The following is a 21,727-nucleotide window of genomic DNA, read 5'->3' as shown; positions in this document are numbered from 1 at the left end:
CTCATTATTTAGATATTAAAAGTTTTTTCACAGGTCAATTGCAGCAACCTTATCTGTCTTTCAACAGGCTCCTTAGGTCTTTCATGGGGTGTAATTACGTGAAATTGGAGCAGTGACATCGCTTGTAAGAGCATCGTTCATCCCTTGTACTTCCTTTGGGAACTGCACAGAAGACAAACTGGCTAGTTAGCCATCCTTGGCCAAATTCATTGACCTACCCCTTGTGCCCACTTTTCAGCTAGCTCCAGAATTTTCCTAGTATAGCAAGCACTGGGTAAGGTCTTAAGTGACCTTAAAGCCACAGACTCTAAACATGATCCCAGTATCCAAGCTCAAACCCCTGTTAGCCCACCAAAGCCAATGTGGCCTCTTGGGGCCACAGGGAAGGGAGCCTGACATCTGGCTGCTTGCCTTGCAATTTTTTATTGCACTCTGCAAACACGGGGACCCACAAAGCAGTATCCACCACACAAGTTGAGGCTAAGCTGGTCTTTAACTAAGTGTGAGTCCTCTCTAGAGCTCACGAAGAATGGAAAAGACCCTCCTATGAAGGGACAAATCATGGACCAGGAGGGAAAGTAGAGGGAAGGGCAAAAGTAGAAACCAGGCAGTTGTGAATTTGAGTCCTGCCTCTGTCACTTAGTAGCTGTGCGCTCTTGGGCAAATTACTTAACCTCTCCGGGTCTGTTTCCTCTTTTGTAAAATGAGGATGAGTTATATCTGCCTCATAGGTTGTTGTGATTAGGCAATACCTGTAAAGAGCTTAGCATATGGCCCAACACACAGCAAACATCACATGAATGACCACAAAGGGGAGGCCTGTCAAGAGAAGAGCCCCAGCCCTTAGGCGGGGGTGGGGGGTGGGGGCGGGGAGCTTCGAATGGGCAAAGTTTACAGTAAATACAATATAGAGTTTGGGGGCAAACAGAGGAGAAAGTAAAAAGCAGGGATTATAAGACAATGTTTCCTAAATAGATTTTCCATGGGGAGGAGAGGGTTAGGAGGAATCCTTGGTGGTCTGATTTTTCTAGCTCGTGGACCACGCCGAACATGGTCTTTATGTCAGGCGTTCCAAAAAATTCCAGAAATTCTCACTTCAAGCTTAAAGAATTACCAGAATTACCAGGCCCTTCCTCCTCTTAATTTTCCAAAGAATCTGAGTCATCTTTGTTTAATCAACCATGACCGTACAGTTTTTATAGCACATTCAACCTTAATCCTTTTCTCATGAGAAAAGGACAGGAAAACCTTAGCCCAGGTGCATTCTCCCTTGGCTGGCTGGCTCGTGAGTGGGTTGGCACAGCTGGCAGCTGAAACCAGAGCTCTGGTCAAGGGGTTGCATCCAGCCCACGCAGAGGCCGCCTTTTCCCTGCCTTGATGTGTGGCTAGTAAGGGAGGACATACCTCTCCATTCAGGGAAGGCAGAGGATGAGCAAAATGTCGCCTACCTGGACATTCTTCATTGCTGCAGATCCACAGGCCGTTTCGGCAAATGCTGTTGGGGAGAAAAGCACAGGTCGTGGGTAGTTCTGCAAACACAAGTACATGGATAGTTTGGGCGCCCCCAACAGAGGGGATCTGGGAGAGGAAAGGAGCTGGTGCTGGAAGGTCTTTATGAGGATAAAGGTATACAGGACAGGGCTTTGGTCCAGAGGAACCTTGGAGAGAGTGCCAAAGGGAAGAAACTTGAACAGGGAAATAGACAAACCAAAAAAGCTAGGGGACCCAATGTCACTACCCAGGCACTAAGCAATCCCCTGAATCTCGCCAGGGTGCATGAGCATACCCAGACACACGCAGAGCTAATGGAAGAGAAGAAGGAAAAGCTGTCCAAAGGGGTAACACCAAGAATCATGTCCGGCAGTCCCAGGAGACTCCTGGAAGCCTGCCAAGTAAGGGAAGACAGCAAAGAGAATAAGGGTGGAGGCAAAACCAGATGTTACATTCCCCGTGTGCAGGGGCAGGTGAAGTTAACCAGAGGAAACAGCCAGAGGAGCTTCTTGAGGAGACAATTTGAGCTAAGCAGAGACAGAAACCCAGGCTAGGCCCCGCTGATTGCAGGGAACCATGGAGGGCAGGCCTGCATGAGTCTCCATGGGCACCGCTGCCCCCTGCCACCTCGTAGATAAATGATCTCAAGGAGCGAAGAACTGTCTGTGGCTTGCTGACTGTTATGTAGTCCCTCTCCAGGAAGAAAGGGTCATTTATTAAAGCATAGTTTAGTTTGGGGGAAAGCTAGAGATGTTGTTTGCATGCAAAGTCCTTCCCTCCCAGCCCCCACCCCCTCTGGGCATATCAGTAATATCAGCCTTGCTTTCCATCACTGACTTCCTCTCCCTTCCCCTAACCTCCCCCCATCTCATCCTCTACTCCCTAAGCTCAGGCCAGGTCCTATTCCACCTGCTACTGCCCCTACGGCCCCAGCCTCCCCTCCACCATCCCAGGGCAGCTGTCCCAGACCACCAGTTACCAGGTGTTGCAGTCTCTCGAGAGGGAGGTGCCTGGAGGGTACGGCTTCCCAGAATGCACACAGGAACACTCTGAGCTTTCCACGCAGCGGCCTTCATCAAGGAGCTGTCCCTCTGGGTTCAAGGGCATCAAGGCACAGGCTCAACTTGTCATCATCATTACTCATCTCGTAACTATCAAATCCCCATACAGGGGATCATCGTCAGTCTAGGGCTTCTTCCAGGAAGCTCGAGAACTTGTTCTATGGTGTTAACCTCTCACATTAGTGCAACATGAGGGAGGGGGATTGTTAATCTCCACTCTCCTGATGAGGAAATGAGGAAAGAGTTTTGTTCAAGTTCTCTCAGTAAGGACGTCATGAGTCTAGGCTGAGGATTTCTTCCAGGAAGCTCAAAAAGCTTGTGGGACGTTTACCTTTCGCATTTACGCAATGAGACGGGGGAAGAGAATTCATCACCATTTTACAGACGAAAACGAGACAAGAGTTTTGTTCAAGGTCTTCCGGTAGGAAAGTCATGAGTCAAAACACACAGGACTCACTCTTACTAATTTAACAGGGTTTTCACCAAAGCTCACAAAGTCTCTCCTGAGAATGACTTCCTACAAAACTGCCATTGGATCGGGCCACATGCTCCCCAAACAAAGGCACTGTTGGCATCTAGGCCATCCTTCTGTGCCCGAGACACAGGTGCTTTCATAGATACAGTACAACAGGAAAACATAAATTAAAAATAAATACCGGCTCATTCCTGACCTCTCTGCATGAAGACTTTTAGAAAATAAATAAAAGGCCTCTGATTTCAGCGATGGGGAACAAACACAAGTGGCTTTCATCTGGCTGCCCTCAGCCAAGAGCACTGGCAAGGTCTCAGATGAGTAAATAAAGTGGAAAGTTTATTACCAGGGCAGCTGCAGCCATCCACACATTGCTCCTGACACGCTTCATTGATGTGCAGGCTCTGGCAGGTTCTGGAGCAAGGGGACACGCACTCCTTGTACTCCATGCCAGCAGGGCATGCCGGTCCTGAAAGAGAGAGCTCAGAGTCTACCCAGAGCAGTCCCTCCACGCAGCACCTCCCAAGCCACACGGTACTTATGCCCCCTTGGTCTGCTTCCCTCTGTCTCCAGGGCCCGGGGCCATCTCTGTCCCAATGGCATCCCAAGGGCCAAGGGCCCTTCCACCCAACCACCCCTTCCCTGAAGAAACATCTTTTTTTAAAGATTATTTATTTATTTATTTTTAGAAAGGGAAGGGAGGGAGAGAGAGAAACATCAATGTGCGGTTGCTGGGGGCCATGGCCTGCAACCCAGGCATGTGCCCTGAATGGGAATCAAACCTGAGACACTTTGGTTCACAGCCCACGCTCAGTCCACTGAGCCACACCAGCCAGGGCTGAAGAAACATCTTTCATCTTGTAGAACCTGGCTAAGGCCCAGCAGGGTCACCTGGGACCACCGCCCCTGGTCATCTGCTCTCCATGGACACTTGGCATTTTTTTGCACCCCTCTGCTCTGTCCCTTTCAGCTGAAACCCTCTCAGGACGACACCAAACCCCTCTGGGCTGAAAATAAATGGCCTCCGGGGGCTAAGCGAGGAGTAAATAACGTCCTCATCACAGTTTCCTCTGAGGGCCCCTTTCTCTCCGAAAGCTGGCCCCACTCAAATGCCCCACACAGGGTGTAGAGCATTCACACCCACCCTCCCTGTTTTTATTCCCCTGGGCTAGAGGACTGCCTTCAGAGCCTGGCACCTAAGCATCTGCCCCCCTGATGGACCCAACAACTCCTGGGCAAAGGCTGGCTCTCCTCCTCTCTCTCCAGCCCTGTGCTGACTGCCATACAGGCCAACCAAAGGATCAGAACTCTTTTCAGGTTTCATGACACCAGACAATTGCCCCAAACCCCCTCTCCCTAGGAAACATCAGGTATCTCCCCCACCCTACCTCTAAAGACCTAAAACAAATGGACAAACAAAAACAGCCCCTCCAGCCTACAGAGGAGAACCCAGCCGCTAACAGCCGCTTTCCTCCTATTCCACAGCAAACATGAAAAGCTCTAACTAATAAGCTGAAAAAACTTTGCAAACTGAAAACTGCGTGTGTGGCACAAATATTTGACCAGCTCCCCCACCTCTGTCAGTGCCGTGTAATTACTGCAGACCGGCTGCTCATCTGCACAGCCTTGGTCAGTAGAAAGGCAGGGAACAGAGGAGGCTTCTTGCAGGGTGACAGGACAAGCTCCTCCCTAATCATGATAATCTGGGGACAGTGACAATGTCCTGACCAGGGACTCAATGAGATTAGGTCAAAACCGCAGGCGCCATGAGGGGAGGTGGAAGGAGTGGTGAACACTGGGCCTGGGCGGCCGAAGGCTGATTTAATGAAAGGGAAGAACTTAATGAAAGCTTCCAGGATCTCCAGGATCACCCGTGGACAGTGTGCCAGCTCCCTGCTCTTCGTCAATTCAGACAGGCAGTCAGCAAAGATATTAACTGAAGTTGCCATGCTGCCGAGATTCTGGCTGCAGGCAGAGAAGGCTTTTGTGTCCAGGGGATGGGTTTTCTGAGGGAGTCACGGGGAACCAAGTGAGGCATGACGTGAGAACAGAGGCAAGAGAAACAGCATGGAGACCTTGGGAAGGCCTTTCAAGCCTCATCACAGCCTTGAAGGGAGGGGACACCCTCTGTGGATCAGCTCTCTATGGCCAGGTGACAAAGGGCAGGGCGTGTGCTGGAACTGGGTCCAGAAACCTGGTGGCTTGGCAGACGCTGTCTGGCTGGGGTATGTATGGTAAAGGGGCACGATTAAGACACAGACTGAGAGCTTCCTGAGGGACAACCCAGGACAGACACCACTCTTCCCCACGCCCCAAGCACCTCCCCAGCCACAGAGAATGGGCTGTGACTTACGGCATACGGTCTGCTCCATCCAGCCATACAATATTATCCCTTGCTGGGCACAGGCCCGGGCGTACTCCAGGAGGGCCGTGCAAGGGCATCTCAGCCCCTGGGTGCATGTGCACAGGGCCATTTCACACAGGGCCACAAAAGGCTCAGGGTCCACCAGAGGGTGGCAGCGGGCGAACACCGAGGCACGCTTCAGAAGCTGGCACTGCTCCCAGGCGCCCTGCAGGAACAAGACAGCACCTCAGTGAGGGCAGCAGCAGCACGGGGCCCTGGCTCCTCGCTGCATGCACGCAGTGTCCTCCTGAGTGTGACTTGGCGGAGACCCAGCCCTGCCCTGAAAACCCAGGGAGTTCCTTCACACAGGGACGGCACCTGGCACCTAGTCCAGGGTTATCAACAGTTATCAAACCAAACAGTCCACCAGTCAAAGGAAAGAGATTGGACCCATGCTACGGGAAGTGCGCTGAGACTGAGGTTACCTCCTAAACTGGGCCCTGGGAAAGCAGGGCCCAAGGCCCTTGCACGGCAGTGGCAGACAGCGCCCCCTGAAGGGGAAGAGCAGAGAGGGAGAAAAGAGAGAAAAGAAGGCTGAACTTGGAGCTCATGAGGAATTCCGCAGGATGACATGTGGCTTCAGGGTCCAGGAATGCTGATTAGCTTCTGTTTTGCACAGACCAAGTCACCTCTGTTCCCTGACATTGGTCTTCTCCACTGCAAATGAGGACGTGGGACACAGAGTTTTATCAAGTAGACACTCCTGGGCCTTCCCCCCAGGGATTAAAATTCAGTGCGACGGAGATGGAGTTCAGCAATATTCTTCTCAACATTCCCGGGAGGTCCCTGGGCCCAGCAGGACCAGTCCCCATCATCGAGAACAGGCTAGGATTCTCTGAACTGTGCTAGAGACACTCTACCAGCCACGGGCTCTTTTTGCATCTCAGCACATTGCAGGCTTGGAACTGTGGTCACTGATTTCTCAGGTAGCACATTACTATAAACAAACATTCCCGTGTTGTATTTGCAAACATCTCTGGGCTCTGTGTTTTAATGATTCCAATGAACTTTTTCACAGTTCAGCATCTCTGAAACTGGAGTGAAGCTTACAATTGATATTATACCTGAAGTCGCAGCTTTTTCTTTCCTAGTGATGTACGGGGAATAACGTGTGTCTTAGAATTGATATCTTTGATTTGACACTACACAGTATTGTCACTAGAAATGACCCCATGGGTGTGCCAGGAGCCAGGAGCCAGGCCCGGGGCCCCATCTTTTGTGGCACTGTGGAGAGCCTGAAGGAGTAGAAATCTGACCCGGGGCTGCTCACCATCCAGAAGAACCACCCTGGCAGTCCCAGGGACAAGGACCTGCGGTGGCCCTAAGGAAATCTGTGTCCTGCTCATGGTGCCGCTCAGGCCACACGGAGTCTGCCATCAGAACCAGGTGGGCAGAGCAGAGATGCACCCGGATTGTAGCAGGCCCTGGAAGGGGGAGGGCCACAGGGGTGGGAGGTGTGGCCCAGGACCCTGAGGGCCCAAGCACTTGGGCGTGGCTGGTTCCCTCTGAGAACCTGAGAACGCTGCAGCTGCTGCAGACTTGTGGGTAAGGACAATTTGCAGCTCTGCGTGTTGGGGGCCAACCGCTGACAGCGGCACTCCCTCCATGAGCCACCCTCCTGACTCACTCCCCTCAGGTCGAAGACCCCACACCCACTGTGGGGCTGAGAAAAAGCACAGGCTTCAGCCCAGCTGTGCCACTGGCTGGTGGTGGGAACTGAGGCACAACCTCACCTCATTAGAGGAGGGTGTCCTGAGTACAAAGGGGACGGAACAGGACTGCCTCAGAGGTGGTGTGGAGACGTACAGGACCTGGCGCCAAGCAAGCTATCGACGAACGAGGACCGCTCATGTGGGTCCCATGACCACTGAGGTCTCAGGTGACACATGCATCCTTCCATTGCCACCCAAGCATCTCACACAGGGGAAACTGAGGTTTCTGAAGACAACGTCAGGAACAGTCCTGCCCTGGACATGTTTTAACTTCACAGCCCCAATCCAAGCTCCACTTCTTCCCCAAGCCAGTGGTGTGACCCTGGGCTGTTTACTTAATCCCATCTCCTCTGGAAGGCGGGATGAGGATAATAACAGCACCTACCCAAAGAGACTGAGTGAAGAGTGAGTGGAATGATGCACGTAAAGGTTTAAACTGATACAAGGTGTCATCATCATCATCATCGATATCTCGGCCACCAGAGAGATCCCTTTCACTGTCCCTCCTGCCATTAGGTTTATCCTCCAGAATGGTGAACAGGTCACTAGCAGGACAGAAGGACATCTTTGTCCCCTTTTCCCGCCTCCATCCCCCTGGGCTCAGCAGGATGAATGGTTGCCATGGCAACATTATCAATGTACTACTATGTTGGGGGCTCCATGGTGAAGAGAGGAGCTGATTTTGTTATTCTGTGATGAGGGGTGGAGGGTGGTCACACCTCTCCAGAACAAAGTGAGTTTCTTTCCAGTGGAAGGGTGAGGGAGGACCCACCTTTCTGTGATAGGCAGGTCTAAGAATCTCCTGAGGTTCAGGGTAGGAGGCCTCAGTCATACCACCTGCCCCATCGGAAATGACAGTCAAAAAGTGGGGTTACTAGACTCTTAAAGGGCAGCTGAGGGCCACCCTGAGAGGGCCAGGTGCTCAGTTCTTGCCTACCTCTTTCCCCACCTACAAGTGAAAACCAGAAAAAAAAAAAACCAAACAGGCAACTCCATGTCTTTTTCTAGTGACGCTGCTGTCACCTGGTCTGTAGGACAGTGGCATGGAGCCGCCTCTGCACCACAGGACTGACCCTGCAGGCACAGGGACAGCTGGGCACCCAAGGTTCTCAGCAGCCGGACAGTCAAGCCAGCAGAGAGAAGAGACCCAGGCATCCACTGTCCCCTCCCCTGTTGGAGCGACAGTAGGAAAGCGTCCAGCACAGCCCATCTCCAGCTGGCCCCTGTCCATTTTTTCCCTGTTCAAAGGAAAAGTGGGAATAGGACTCCAGCACATTTCTGGGGAGGTCCCTTGAGGTATTAAATGGTTTACAGAAAGCCTGACAAGAAGGGTGTTTTCTGGTTATTTGTCTGCAGGATGGGAGTGGATTTCTGCAGAAACAGCCACCTCCCTTCTTAAAACAATCCCTTTGGCCTCTGGCGTTGGCACCTGGAATCTGGCTAGGTCTGCTCTCTCAGCAAGGACAAAAGGAGAGGTCTGTCCCCCATCTTGCCCTCCAGTCTTCCTCTTCAGCCCTGGCCTGCACTTGGCCTACTAGAGTGACCACAATCTGAGGGCCAGGCAGGACTACCCGCCTCCAGCTGCTATCCCTGCCCCTCAGGCTGCTCTGTCCACCACAGGTAGCCCCTCCAGCCCAGCCGGTTCCCAAGACAAGACATCTCCACGGACATGAGCCCGAGCTGGAGCTGGTACCGTGTCAGATCCAGGGTGGAGGTATCAGCAGGCAGGAGGTGACCCAACCTTCACCCAACAAGCTTTGGCTGTGTGGCCTCTACATCTCCAACAGCATGTCCAGGTCAATATGAAATAGGCAAATCCGACCATGTCTAGCCCAGCCTAGAGGGCCAAGTTCTGGCTCCTTAGGGAGGCAGCAAGGCCAGGCCTCCCAGGATCTGACAGGCGGACCTCCCCAGTTCATCCCTCCCCACTCCCCATCTCCTACGTTACTGATGGTTTCCCAAACAGACCAGGTTGTTCCAGAGACCACCGCAAGCCCCACTCCCATAAACAGAGCCTTCAGAGGCCTGAAGACACAAGCAAAGAACACAAACCTCCTCAGAGAAAGGTGAGACAAGTACAGTCTCCCAGGGTTGGAGACGGAGGCATGGAGAGAGTAAAGAACTCACAAGGTCAGCGGTTCCAACAGTGGGACCCCTACAGACCCCCAAGATCCTTTCAGGGGTCTACAAGGCCATAGCCATTTTTATAACAATAGTAAGATGTTATTGGCCCTGTTTGATCCCCTTCTTTTGCAAGGGCACAGTGGAATTTTCCAGAGGCTGTGTGACAGGCAGGAGCACAACCGACCAAGGGCAGGAGCAGGTAGGAGAGCCCAGCTGATCTCTCATAAGCCAGGCGGTGAGGAGAGCTGCAGAACTGAGAAACAATCTGTTCTTCTCCCTAACCGTTTTCATTGTTTAGAATTCATAGCTATTCTTATCGAAAAGATGTTACTCATGTAAAATATCATGGATTGATTATTTTTAAATAAATTAAGATGATTTAAATTTCTCAGTATTAATATCTAAGGTTGTAAATATCCGTAGATATAACCCACATGAAGGAAATCTCTTTGGCGTCCTCAATCATTTTTAAGAGTGTAAAGGGGTCTTGAGATTGAACCACTTGCAAACTGCTGAACGAGGGGAGGGGTAACTGAGCAGGACTGAGACCTTGATTCCATCCACAGGCCAGGCACCTGCCACCGAACCACAGTTCACATGGCCTTTCACGCCCTCGATGCACCTACCCCGCCGCCTCCCCGCCCATTTCCCAACAACAGATTAGAAGACTGTGCAGTGCAATGGACAGAACAGCTCAGGTCTAAGAAGCCTGGATGCATGGAGTCCCAGCCCCTCACTTCCAAAGTGCATGCCTTGAGGAAAATTATCTTGCTTCTCTGTACCTCTGCTTCCTCACCGGTTAGAGAGGGAGAGTGTGGGGAAGATCTGAAAGTTGTCCAAAATCTATTCCTCCCTCCTTTCTCAGTCATGAAAACCCTTGGTTTTCAATTTTCCCAGGCACATATAACCAGCGGGAATAACAATTCTGTTTCTCAGCCTCCCTTGCAGCCGGGAATGGCCATATGATAAAGCTTTGACCAACAGAATATAAGGAAAGGGTCCTCTGCAACCTCCAGGCAGTGTCCTAAACAGGAGAGGGCGCTCCGGCCAGCCTGCCCCTGCGGCAGATCGGCTCTCCGGAAAAGCAGCCATCTAAAAATGGCTGTAGAGCAAGGCAATGCAGCTACAGAGCAGCGAAATCGTCGCTGGGTAGTAGGAATGTTTTCTTTGCTAACTGTAAGTCTCCCGGCCACATCTGCAAATACACTTTTGCACAGAGGAGTATCTTTAAATTGCTATAGTTTTCTAAGAAGTCTGGCGCCACAAAGCAAATAAACATTTTTGGTTGTTGGTCTCCACATTTCTTCATTGGTAACAAATAGAAGATGCATTTAAATTTTTCCAAAATGTATTTTTAAATAATTAAACCTGTTTTATTGGTGCTGATTCATTTTCCAATTACAGAAAAACTTTAAAATCGAGAGTGAATAGGAGCAAAGCAGAAATTCTAAGAATATTGTTGATTAATTAATTATATGCAACCAAATGCCGTACATTTACATCATAACTTCAAAATGAAAAAAGAGAATGAGGGAACCCTGACCAATGGGCTCTGTTGGTTGAGTATCGTCCTACAAAGCAAAAGGTTGCCGGTTCAATTCCTGGTCAGGACACATGCCTGGGTCAGGGGTTCGATCCTTGGTTGGGGCAAGCAAGAGGCAATGGATTGATATTTCTCTCTTACATTGATGTTTTTCTCCCTCCCTTCCCCTCTTTCTAAAAGATTTTTTTAAATTATTTTTTTAAAAGGAGAAGGTGCTTCTTTCTTAGCCTCTTCTCTTTCTACTGGTGCAATGTGGTTGTGACGCCTGAGGCTTGAGCTGCCTTCGGGCCGTGAAACAGAAGCCTCATACTGGTAAGGACAGAGAAGCAAGACACGAGGACCCTGGATCTCGGCACCACACGTGGGGTCCCGAGCTTCTTTACATCGAGAGAGAAATAAACTTCTACAATGTGCGGACCATTGTTACTTTAGGTGTCCTGTCACTCACAGCAGAACCTACTCCTAACAGGAATAGCAATGTCTACGTTAGACAGTTGCTACAAAATAAAATTAAATAAGGTTACACAGGAAGGTAATCAAGTGCTTATAACTATTATCATTGGCCTGCTGTCAATGTTAGCCCAACAGTTCGAAAATGGCTTCTCCTCAGCTCTCTGCTAAACCACGCTGGCAGGGAGGCAAAAGGACGGCCAGCTAATTTGCACACTTCCAGCATCTGCCTGGCTCCAATGCCAGGCATCGGCTCCTCTGTCTTCCTTCATCTCTTGTCTGCAGTGCTAGAAGCTGGCAAGAGCTCCAGCCCCAACTCCATCAATCCATGACCTCACCCTGCCTGGGTGGGTGTGCAGACCCACTTGTGGTCCATCTTAATCACATTTCAGTTCATTAAAGGAGGCCAGGCCTCTTCCCTGGAGATGCCATGCCAGTCGAAGGGAGAGGGAGAGAAAAGAAACACATCTCCCCAGTGGCAGATGGGGGCGGGGGAGTGTAGGGAGGAAAAGAGATCTGAAGCTTAGCTATTGTGTTTGTTCCCAAACAGCTGACAAAGGAGAGGGGAGGGGAGCATTCCTAGGACCAAAGTGAACAAAGAAAGAGGCTAATATATAAAGTTCAATATTGTTGAGCCAGGCCCTGATCTTTCCAGGCCTGGTGTGGGTGCCCTCCAGCTGCCCCCGGAGGAGGTACGGAGGCGCCCAGAGCCTGAACTCATCCAAAGTAGTGGGTTCAAGAATTCATCCCTGGGGCAGGGTATCGTTCCTCATTGGTCAGCCTGCGAGGATGGATGGGGGAGGGTTCCTGAGTCTATTATAACTCTGACTGGCCTGAGATTCCCACCCACATTTCAAGATCTGGCTCACAAGGACCCCATGAAACTGGTTGACAGATACCCACCAAATGGATGGTTTTTGCAGAGTTAGACATTCCTCTCTCTGCGACAGTTGGAGTATAGCCTTCAAGAGAAGTAGGGTAACTGGACATGTCCAAGAAGTCCCCAACTTTCCAAAAGGCTCTCCTCACCCTCTGCCCTGGTCTCCTGGAAGGCCTCTGAGCAATTCTCAGGGCTCAGCTGGCTGGGAGGACAAGGGCCAAGTACCAGCCCCAAATTCCCAGTCTGGGGTCTGCCTGAGCTCTAGGGATGGGACCCTCCACTGCTCACGCTCCCAGTGAGGAAAGCTAATCAGCTCTCAGCACAGAGCTGATCCCTCTGAGCTGCCATTACACTTACTATTCTTTGGGCAACTCACCATTCACCATCCAAGATAGTACATGCATGGTTCTCTTTCGTGGTTGTTCAGTTCCCCACGTGTGTCTTGTCCCTTGAGCAAGACTGCGAGTCTACCTTGCACAGTTTCAGTATCACCCAACCCATATAATATACATTTCAATAAATATGTACTAGTGGGCACAATCAGATTCTTGCTCATTCTTGACCTCACCAGAAGGAAGGAAAAGGGAAAGAAAGCTGCTTAGGAAATATTTTGTTAAAAGAATTTGAGATTTTTATGTTAGGGAGGCATCTGATCTGAAACCTGGAGGACTCAGATCTTATCCGATCCTCCTCAATGGTTTGTTAAATAAGTGCCCTAAAAGGCCAAGTGCTGCTTACCTTAAGGCAAATCTTTGAACTCTTGTGGCAGCCCCTGAGCCCTGTTATAAAGCTAGACCCCCCCACAAAGGCACAGTGACCCCGGTCACCCCTATCCCACCAGAAGCCCATGGGTTCACTGTCCCTCCCCCTGCTTTGCATTCAGGAGAGTGAATTTTCTCTAAAGGAAAAGGGTGCTTACGCAGTGTTGGATAGAGTTCTGCTCACCCTGGAGACAGAAGGCTGAGATGCAAGGCAGGGACATAAGTACACGAAGACACAGAAGATGATCAAGTGAAACAAAGGACAGCACCTGAGATTCGTGGACCTCGGCAAAGCATGCGATGTGAGTCCTCACTCCTCGGCCTGCATATGGCTGGAGAGAGACTTGAGAGAGCAGTTCTCACTCAGCAACAGGGGTGAAGTGGGGGTGGCATGCGTGTGCTCGTGTGCATGTGCGTGCTTGTGCTCAAACCCAAATCCTGAGCTAAACATCAGCGGGACACCAAGGGTGGGCACCCTGTCTGTAAAACCAGCCACAGTGCTGTCGTCTGACAACTAACTCCTCCGGGGGTTTCGGGTTACACAGTCTTTCCTTGAGATTTATTGACCTTCCCTGGACCAGACTCTGACACCATCAGTCTCTCCATGAATCATCACAATCCTACCAAACACATGAATGGGGCAGAAGTCTTCCCAATCTCCAAGAAAAATCTACTTCAGGCCACTCAACGTGGTGAATGGAAGAGTCAGGCAGTGGAAGAAGGGTGCCAGGAGTAGACCTGGCCCGTGAGCCCCCAGCTCTGCCAGGGCACTCAGCACCTCCACCAAGCCCTGTGCTTAAATTACCTCCCTCCAGGCCTGTGAGCTCCCTCCCACTACGACTGTGAGCAGAAGTAGTACAAAGAACTGGGTCCCCACTTTGCAAATAAAAAAAAAGGCTTGGACAATATTTCATGAGAACATGAAGAGTGAATTTCATTGTCCTCAACAAAATGAGTATTTTGTGTGCCTCTTTGTGCTGTTGAAGAGACATGTTATGGTTACTCAAAGTACACAGGAGTATTTACAAATGTCAGCTTGTGTGGGACAGGTGGCTTCCTGGAAGGAGGAGGATTACTACTGGTAAACAGTGTGCTGGTTCAGAGGAGGGAGAGAGGAAGGAAATGTGAGGCCATGAACAGCAAAAGAACAAAAGGAATAAGGATTGTGTTCGCCGAATAAATGTCAAATTCGGAGCCAGTGGGAGAAAAAGCAACCTGGGACTATTAGGGACTGATGGGAGTACAGTCAGATGGGAACTCCTGAATCGGACCTGGAGAAACCAGACTCAGAGGGTCTTGCTTCCCCCAGTATTCAAGGGCACTGAGGTAGGGCTTGCGTGGGGTAAAAAGAAAGGAGAAATTTATCAGGGAGACAAGACTGAGCTGTGCAAGAGAGCTGGAAAGATCTCAGCAGGGATATCTCAAAGGTTTACCTCTTAAATCAAGGTTACAGCACTGTCTATCCATCAGGGTAGAACTTGCAGGGAGCATGCATGCAGTGAGCAAGGGACTGGACTAGGTAGCCTCTGGAAGCTCATCCCATTCTGAGTTATTATGAGTCTATTTCTAACATGGATGAAAAGACATTTCAGGTGCTGCAGGTGCTGCAGACACCTGCCTGAGGTTGATGCTGCTGACGGAGGATTCGCCACCGGGGCTGAGTAATAACTGGCGCACTCAGTCTTCTCAGGAAAGACTGGGCATCTTGAAGACCAGCTTGGAGGAGGTATAACGAGATGACTGTGAAGAGCAGAGGCACGAAGTGTCCTCACACTCAGATGGCAGCAGCAAATAGCAGGAGATGTCCTTCACACTCTGGGAGAGGTGATCCTGAGGTGGAGGATGGTTGCAGGGACTATGCCTCCCAGTGGAAGCAAGGCCAAGGCCAAGTCCATGGGCAACAAGTGTAGTTCTGCAGGTCATACAGTGCACAGTGGCAACACACCCAGGGGGCTACCATTCATATCAAAGAAATCATATATGTATGTGTACATTGTAGGCACATTTGTGCTTATGATGGCAATTTCCCAGCAGGTGGTGATAAAGTGGCTTAAGGAAGGGCTGACTTTTTTTATTAACAAGAGCTTTTTGTGGCCCTAGCTGGCGTAGCTCAGTGGATTGAGCGTGGGCTGTGAACCAAAGTGTCATAGGTTCGATTCCCAGTCAGGGCACATGCCTGAGTTGCAGGCCACGGCCCCCAGCAACCGCACATTGATGTTTCTCTCTCTCTTTCTCTTTCTCCCTCCCTTCCCTCTCTAAAAATAAATAAAATCTTAAAAAAAAAAAAAAAAACAAGAGCTCTGTGTGGACTAGTCCAGCCTCCTGGAGCCATGGCCTTCACATTGCAGATGGGACTGCCACACAAAGACAAGATTTTCATAACGGCCAGCCCTTGTTGACATTCTCTAGACAGACAAAACTTTTTTTTAAAAGCGACCTAAAGATCTTTCTAAAATGTTTACTGCACAGTAGAGTTGCCTGCAAATTAACATCAATTATTTGAGCACTTAGAGCTTGGGGTTTTTTATTACCAGGGCTGCTCCCTGAGCTCCAGACTCCAGCAGTCCAGCCCTTTGTTTGAAAAGCTGAGAAAGCTGCAAATTTGCATGCACTCAAACGAGCCATTATCAGTCCCAGCAGACGGGCTCTGGGTTTTGTTGGCATAACAAGGAAACATTCATCCCCTAGGTATAAGTAATATGACCTGGCTCTCAGAATGAGTTGACTGCTTGCTACCACCTTGGAAGGACTGGGAAGCACCAGCGAAGTGGGAGAACAGATTCTGTGGGCTCTCAAACAAGTTCTTAGGTCAGTATAGTCTGCCCCACACAGCACTCTGCCACCGCATGGGGCCCTGGAGTCACGCTGGCAAACACTTGTAAACGATCCCATTTACCAGACCTGACTTCTGATCCAGAGGCCCAGGGGGCCTGAGCCAGCAGTGTGCAGTTCCAAAGACCACTTAATCACCTCCCAAGAGAGGAACCTCGGTATTTCTTAGCCAATGAGAGTGCACCAGTCACAGACAAATATGGCCTGATTGGCTAAGACAAAGCCAGCCTCACTTCTCAGGTAAACAACCTGCAACCTGGTGTTCTGAGCTTGGAGGAGCATGTGCCTTGGGAGGTCTGGCGTGTTTGGGGGCCTCCGCCCAGCACTAAGACCTCGGTAACCAGTTTCTTCAGCTGTTCCCAAGACACTGGTTAGTAAGGACTTTAACACACCCAAGAGACAAAGTGAGTAGCAAGCTTGCAGCTGGAGCCCCCAAAGGCACCCAGGGAGACAAATAAGGTTTCTAGTAAATTCTCCCTCCCTCCTTCCTTCACCCACTCCCTCCCTCCCCCTTGTCTCTGGGCCACCGAGGGCTGTGCCCCTCCTCTACCGGGCCTCAGTGTCAGGTTTTCCATTTCAAAATCCTGTCTTCACCTCCCACTTCTATGGATAAATGAGACTATTCCTTTGTATAAATGTTCCCTCACTACTCCAAGGGTGAGGGAACATTTGTTCAGCACTGAGCTGGCCTGTGTTTGCAAAATAAAATGTGACAAAGCCCGAATGTCCTCAAAGAGCTGATTGGGTGTAAGAGGTATATGTGTGGCCCCCGCCCCACCTCACCTGCAGAGGCACCCCCACCCTTGATCTCGCCCCTGCCTGGAAACATTCGAGGGCAGGGGAGGCGAACCACCGGCCAGCCACACAACTGTAAGTTGTTTGTAAGTTTGTGTAAGTTTGGTTCTGGCACCTTGCTCTCCTTCTAAACTCAAGCTGGGCACAGCTCCCCCAAAGGAATGAGGTGATAATTGGGAGGAAAGAGAAGAAAAAGAATGAACTGGAGAGCTTATGCTGAAAGTGCTGTGCGTTTGGCCTCCTTTCCCCCACTCCCCTCCCAATGTGGGGGCACTCTGGTGGGAACACAGTCAGAGGGAGGACACCAGGAGGCCTTGCCCTGCCTGAAGTGTCATCCTCCCAGGGCCCCACACAGGGGGCACAAAGCCCATCCCTACCTGCAGAAGGTGGAGGCAGGGTGCAGCGTTGCACACGCCCTCCCTTGCCCACCCCCTCTCTCCAAGGGGGAGGTCGTGGTTCATGGGATCATAAAGGGCACCTCTGAGGGGAAAGCTGCTAACTAGCTACCATACAGGAAGAAACAGGGCTGTGTGTGAAGGGTGGGAGGTGCCCCCATCTGTACGGAGTCTCAGGGACATAGGCACAGGAGGTCATGTCACCACAGGAGCAGTGACGGGAATGAGGTGACCACAAGCCAGGGAACACTGCAGCCACCAGAGCTGGAAGAGGCAGGAAGAGATCTTCCTGGAGCCTCAGAGGCAGGGAGGCCCTGCCGACGTCTTGATCTTGGCCGGGGGAATCTAAACTCAGCCTTCTGACCTCCCAAACTACGAGAGACTACATTTCAGTTGTCGGAAGCCACTAAATTTAAGATGATTTGCCTCCTACCACAGCCACAGGAAACTATTACAATGTCCAAGCTGATCACTTCAGGCCTGCCCCCACCCACCCAGCTTCCCCCATGATAAAGCTACCCCCTTCCTGGTCATGTGCTAGTAAGAGCTTGGGGTTTTTTTCTCCTATTTGTACTGTAAACCATCACTTACTGAGCACCTAAATAGGAATTCTTTCTATTGGCATAATTTTAGACAAGGGACAGGTGATGCTGGAGGCATTGGGAGAAAAGAGAGAGAGCCTTGGGTATAAAACATAAAAGTGGAGTCACTCACTATGCCAAGTCATTAGACGAGACGCATTTTTAGAGTTCCAGGCCCAGAATAACATTAGAATTAGAGTTACCTAGACTCTAGCCACGGTTGGTTTTCAGGAGGAAAGGGGCCCATGGGAGCCTTACATTGATCAGCCAGAGGGACCCACAGAGGTAGGCCTATTGCTCCCCGAGGTAGAGGACCTAAGACCAGATATCCTCCTGCCTCATAACTCCAGAAGTCCCGCACCATCCAGACCACATCCAGCCTGGGCTGTACCCACCTTCTGCATTTCCTCAGAGGAGACGTTGCAGGGGCTGCTGGGAGGGGAGGCCCGTTTGCACCTCTGCTCTCCGCTGCTCAGGGCCCAGGAGTTGGCAAAGTCGTAGGGGTCTGAGGTCAAGCTCCCTGTGGAGAAAAGTTTCAGGAAACTGAAGCCACAGTTATACCTCATCCAGGACTTCTGAGGGAAAACTGTAGGTCTGTCATCTCCTGAACCAACTTCCATTAGATTCATACACAGGCCTCTGGGGTGGGAGTATTCTCTATGCAGCACTCGGCATATCACGATGGAGCACAGGCATCAGAGCTCAGCCAGGGTTTGGTGAAGGGTGGGCAGCTGGATGGATGGGCACAGGGAGGAAGACAACATGAAAGACGAGGGAGGTGCCCATCATTTCCACCTCTCCACACCTTTGCATGCCATTCTTCTGTGTGGAATGTCCTCCCCCACCAACTCTCTTGGCTACCATATTTCGCTGTGTAAAATGCACACCCATATTTTAGGACTAATTCCTGTGTATAATGTGCATCCTTATTTTTTCCTCAAAAATTTGGACCAAAAGGTGTGCATTACACATGGCAAAATATGGTATCTCCATTTGTTCTTGGAGATGCAGCTCCTGAACCACCTCCTCCAGGAAGTCCTTCAGAACTGACTCTGCTCCCTGTCTGCCCACCATGCCTAAGTTGAGTGGGGCACTTCCCTGTACTGTCTCAGCGCCTTGGCCATCCCTCTATCAAAACTCTCATCATCCTTTGTGTTGGCATTTCTTTGCTTTTATTCAGCCCCCATTTAACTCTGAGCTCCTTAATTCAGGGCACAGGCTATGTCTCTTACCTCTAAATTCTGGTAGATTGTGGATACTCAAAATTTAGAGGGAAAGTAAGGGTGCCACACGGAGGCTAAGCCCTCCAATCACTGCATCCGCTGCGCTCTGACAGTATCTGTGCTTTAGTACTTGTAACAATCACACTGTCAGCTACTCACAAAAGGGCCTCATGGGCTTACATGGCATGGTGCACAGTAGGGGCCTACTTTATGTCACAGCCACTCATGGCACCAGTAACACTGCTGAACCTTCATTTCAAAGGAACTTAATGGAGCATTTTGCACAGCCAGGTCTAGAAGCATGAAGCATGTTTGAAGGTCAAATAATGTACTTGGGAATAGGAATAAACTATCCCTGGGGAAAGAAAAGAAAAGCAGAACTTTAGAAATATAGTCAGTTGGCATCTGGGGTGTGGTAGGTAGAAAATATAACACCCCACGAAAGATATAGGTACTTCCTCATTCCCAGAACCTGTGAATATCTCCTTACATGGCAAAAGATGTGATTAAATTAAAGATCTTGAGAGGAATAGTTTATCTTGGATTACCTGAGTGAGCCTTAGAGGCAATCACATGTATCCCTAACAGGGAGGCAGAGGGAGAGCAGAGACACACAGAGAGAAGGTGATGTGAGGACAGAGGCGGAGATTGGAAGGATGCTAACACAAGTCAAAGATCGCTAACAGTGATTGGAAGAGGCAAGGGGTAGATGTTCCCACTGGGCCCCAGAGGGAATACAGTCCTACCAGCACCTTGATTTTGGGCTGCTGGGATTGTGAAAGAATAAATTTCTGTGGTTTTAAGCCATCAAATTTGTGGTAATTAGATGGTAACTGCAGGAAATTAAAACATGGGAGAAGCCATAATGAAGTGAACTTAAATTTATGGAGTTTCTGATGTGCACCTGGCATTGGTATAGGTGCTGCTCTCTGGGTTCTTGGCTATTCCATGCCACATAAGCTAGCTCACTTTCTAATATACCATATTAAGGAAGAGGCAGAAGAGAAGCTTTGTGTTGGGTGGGGAAAGCCCTGTAGAGATTCAAGACCTCTGGAGTCTGGTCTCAGCTCTCCTTCCATTACCCTGTGTGATCTGGGGCTGATCCCACCATGCTTCTGTGCTCAATTCTTCACATGTAATGCCCTAGCTGGTGTTGCTCAGTGGATTGAATCCCCAGTCTGTGAACCAAAAGGTCGCCAGTTCAATTCCCAGTCAGGGCACATGCCTCAATTGCAGGCCAGATCCCCAATAAGGGGTGCATGAGAGGCAACTGCACATTGATGTTTCTCTCCCTCTCTTCTCCCCTCCCCCACCTCTAAAATAAATAAATACAATCTTTAAAACAAACTTATTTAAAAAATGAAGGGTTAGACTGGATGGCCTCCAAGATCCTTCCATCCCTGACCTTCCATTAAGTGAAACTCTAGGAACTCAATCTGAAGTGAGGCATAGGGATAACTAATAGACAGACTTACAAATATTCTTGCTAACAGAAAAAAGTCCCGCGAGCCAAAGTGAAGGCCCAGCCAGGCTGACTTCCATGATGCCAGGAAGCAAGGTTAACTATTTTTGTTGAATCTTTACCAACCAAATAGGCCTAAAGCCACAGTCCTCTGAGAATGATTTCCAAAATGTCACCAGAGCCCTGACTTTTTGACAATAAGCAGCACCTTTTCCCTGATATCATAGGTCCTATTTTTAGTTTTTTAAACCTTAAAGCCTGGAATAAGGAAAATATATCTTAGGGCTAGTTTTATTTCTTATTATACAACAGATTTTTAAAATCTTTAAAATGTGCCACTGCATAAAAACAAAAAAAACAAATATCCTATTGAATCCCTAGTTAATCTCACACACACACACAAAAAAGCATAGAGAATTATAAGAGACCAAAAAAGAAGGATAAGTAGGGAAGGAAGAATAAGGAAAGCAAGTTGAAAAATAGAACTGTCAAGTGTGACTTGATGTTCTGACTACAGGGTGTTAGAGTGAGTGTAACATTCTTGACAATTGAGACGCTTGAGCTTTAACAACTCTGTGGAGATGGGAATGAGTCCGGGGGCTGCATGACTTGGGAAAGTGGGTTTGATGCCCCTCCAGAGTCTTAAGTTGAGACTCTTGAAGGGCTGCTCTCTGCATGAGAAAGCTGACAAGAAAAAATCCACTCTGAGAAACAGGGAAATAATAAAAGTTTGTTTCTTCGGTCTGGGTTCTGGTTAGGAGAGAAAAAGTCTCTGAGAATTTACAGTTGTGGGAAAGACTTCAAGTATGATTGAGATTCCAATTTATACCTCCTGTGAGATTCAGTAACTCCATATTAAAAATTAATATAAAACACTTCTAAAGATGAGCTCACAATCCAAAATTATGAAACATAAAAAAAAATCCACTTTAGCCCTGGCCAGAGGCACAGTCAGTTAGAATGTTATCCCATACACCAAAAGGATGAGGGCTCAATCCCCAGTCAGGGCACACACCTACGTCACAGATTCAATACCTAGGGGTGCACATGAGAGGCAACTGATCAATATTTCTCTCTCATATAAATGTTTCTCTCTCTCTTTCTCTCTCTCCCTCTCTCTCTCTCTCTCTCTCTCTCTCTCTCTCTCTCTCTCAAATCAATAAGCATGTCCTCTAGTTAGGATTTTAAAAAGATATAGATTTGATTAACACAATTAACAAACTTAATTCAATAAGTATATATAGAATCCTACAGAGAATACATTTTTTGGAGCATACATAGAACAATTACAAAAAAGATCAGGTACTATGCCACAAACAAACATACCCAAATTTCTAATTTAACTGAGAAATAAATGTAGTTATAAAAGATAACTAAAAATTCTACACATTTGAAAGTTTTCAACACATTTTATGGTTAAGAAATAACTCAAAACGGAAATTGGAAAATTCATAGAACTAGATGAAAATGAAAATGTGCTACATATCAAAATTGGTGTGATGCAGCTAATGTAGTACTTAAGGAAAATTCATAGCTTTAAA

At 49.2% G+C, this 21,727-nt stretch overlaps 1 protein-coding gene across 2 annotated transcripts in view; it reads right to left on the bottom strand.

Moving 5' to 3' along the window:
- The window catches only part of VWF (von Willebrand factor), a 122,105-nt gene that overhangs the window by 88,529 nt on the left and 11,849 nt on the right, over positions 1-21,727 (bottom strand). For both annotated transcript variants that reach the window (XM_036019418.1, XM_028532222.2), the window contains exons 6-10: positions 17,897-18,021; positions 5,378-5,594; positions 3,371-3,493; positions 2,471-2,582; positions 1,449-1,495 (exon numbers count right to left, since the gene is read on the bottom strand). In XM_036019418.1, the coding sequence (XP_035875311.1) occupies positions 1,449-1,495; positions 2,471-2,582; positions 3,371-3,493; positions 5,378-5,594; positions 17,897-18,021 (624 nt within the window). The remainder of the gene's footprint in view (positions 1-1,448; positions 1,496-2,470; positions 2,583-3,370; positions 3,494-5,377; positions 5,595-17,896; positions 18,022-21,727) is intronic.

The sequence above is a fragment of the Phyllostomus discolor genome, chromosome 2, assembly GCF_004126475.2.
Source record: "Phyllostomus discolor isolate MPI-MPIP mPhyDis1 chromosome 2, mPhyDis1.pri.v3, whole genome shotgun sequence".
In the NCBI taxonomy this organism is placed as follows: Eukaryota; Metazoa; Chordata; class Mammalia; order Chiroptera; family Phyllostomidae; genus Phyllostomus; species Phyllostomus discolor.
The sequence above is the reverse complement of the archived record's forward strand: the minus strand, read 5'-3'. Positions and strand labels throughout refer to the sequence as shown.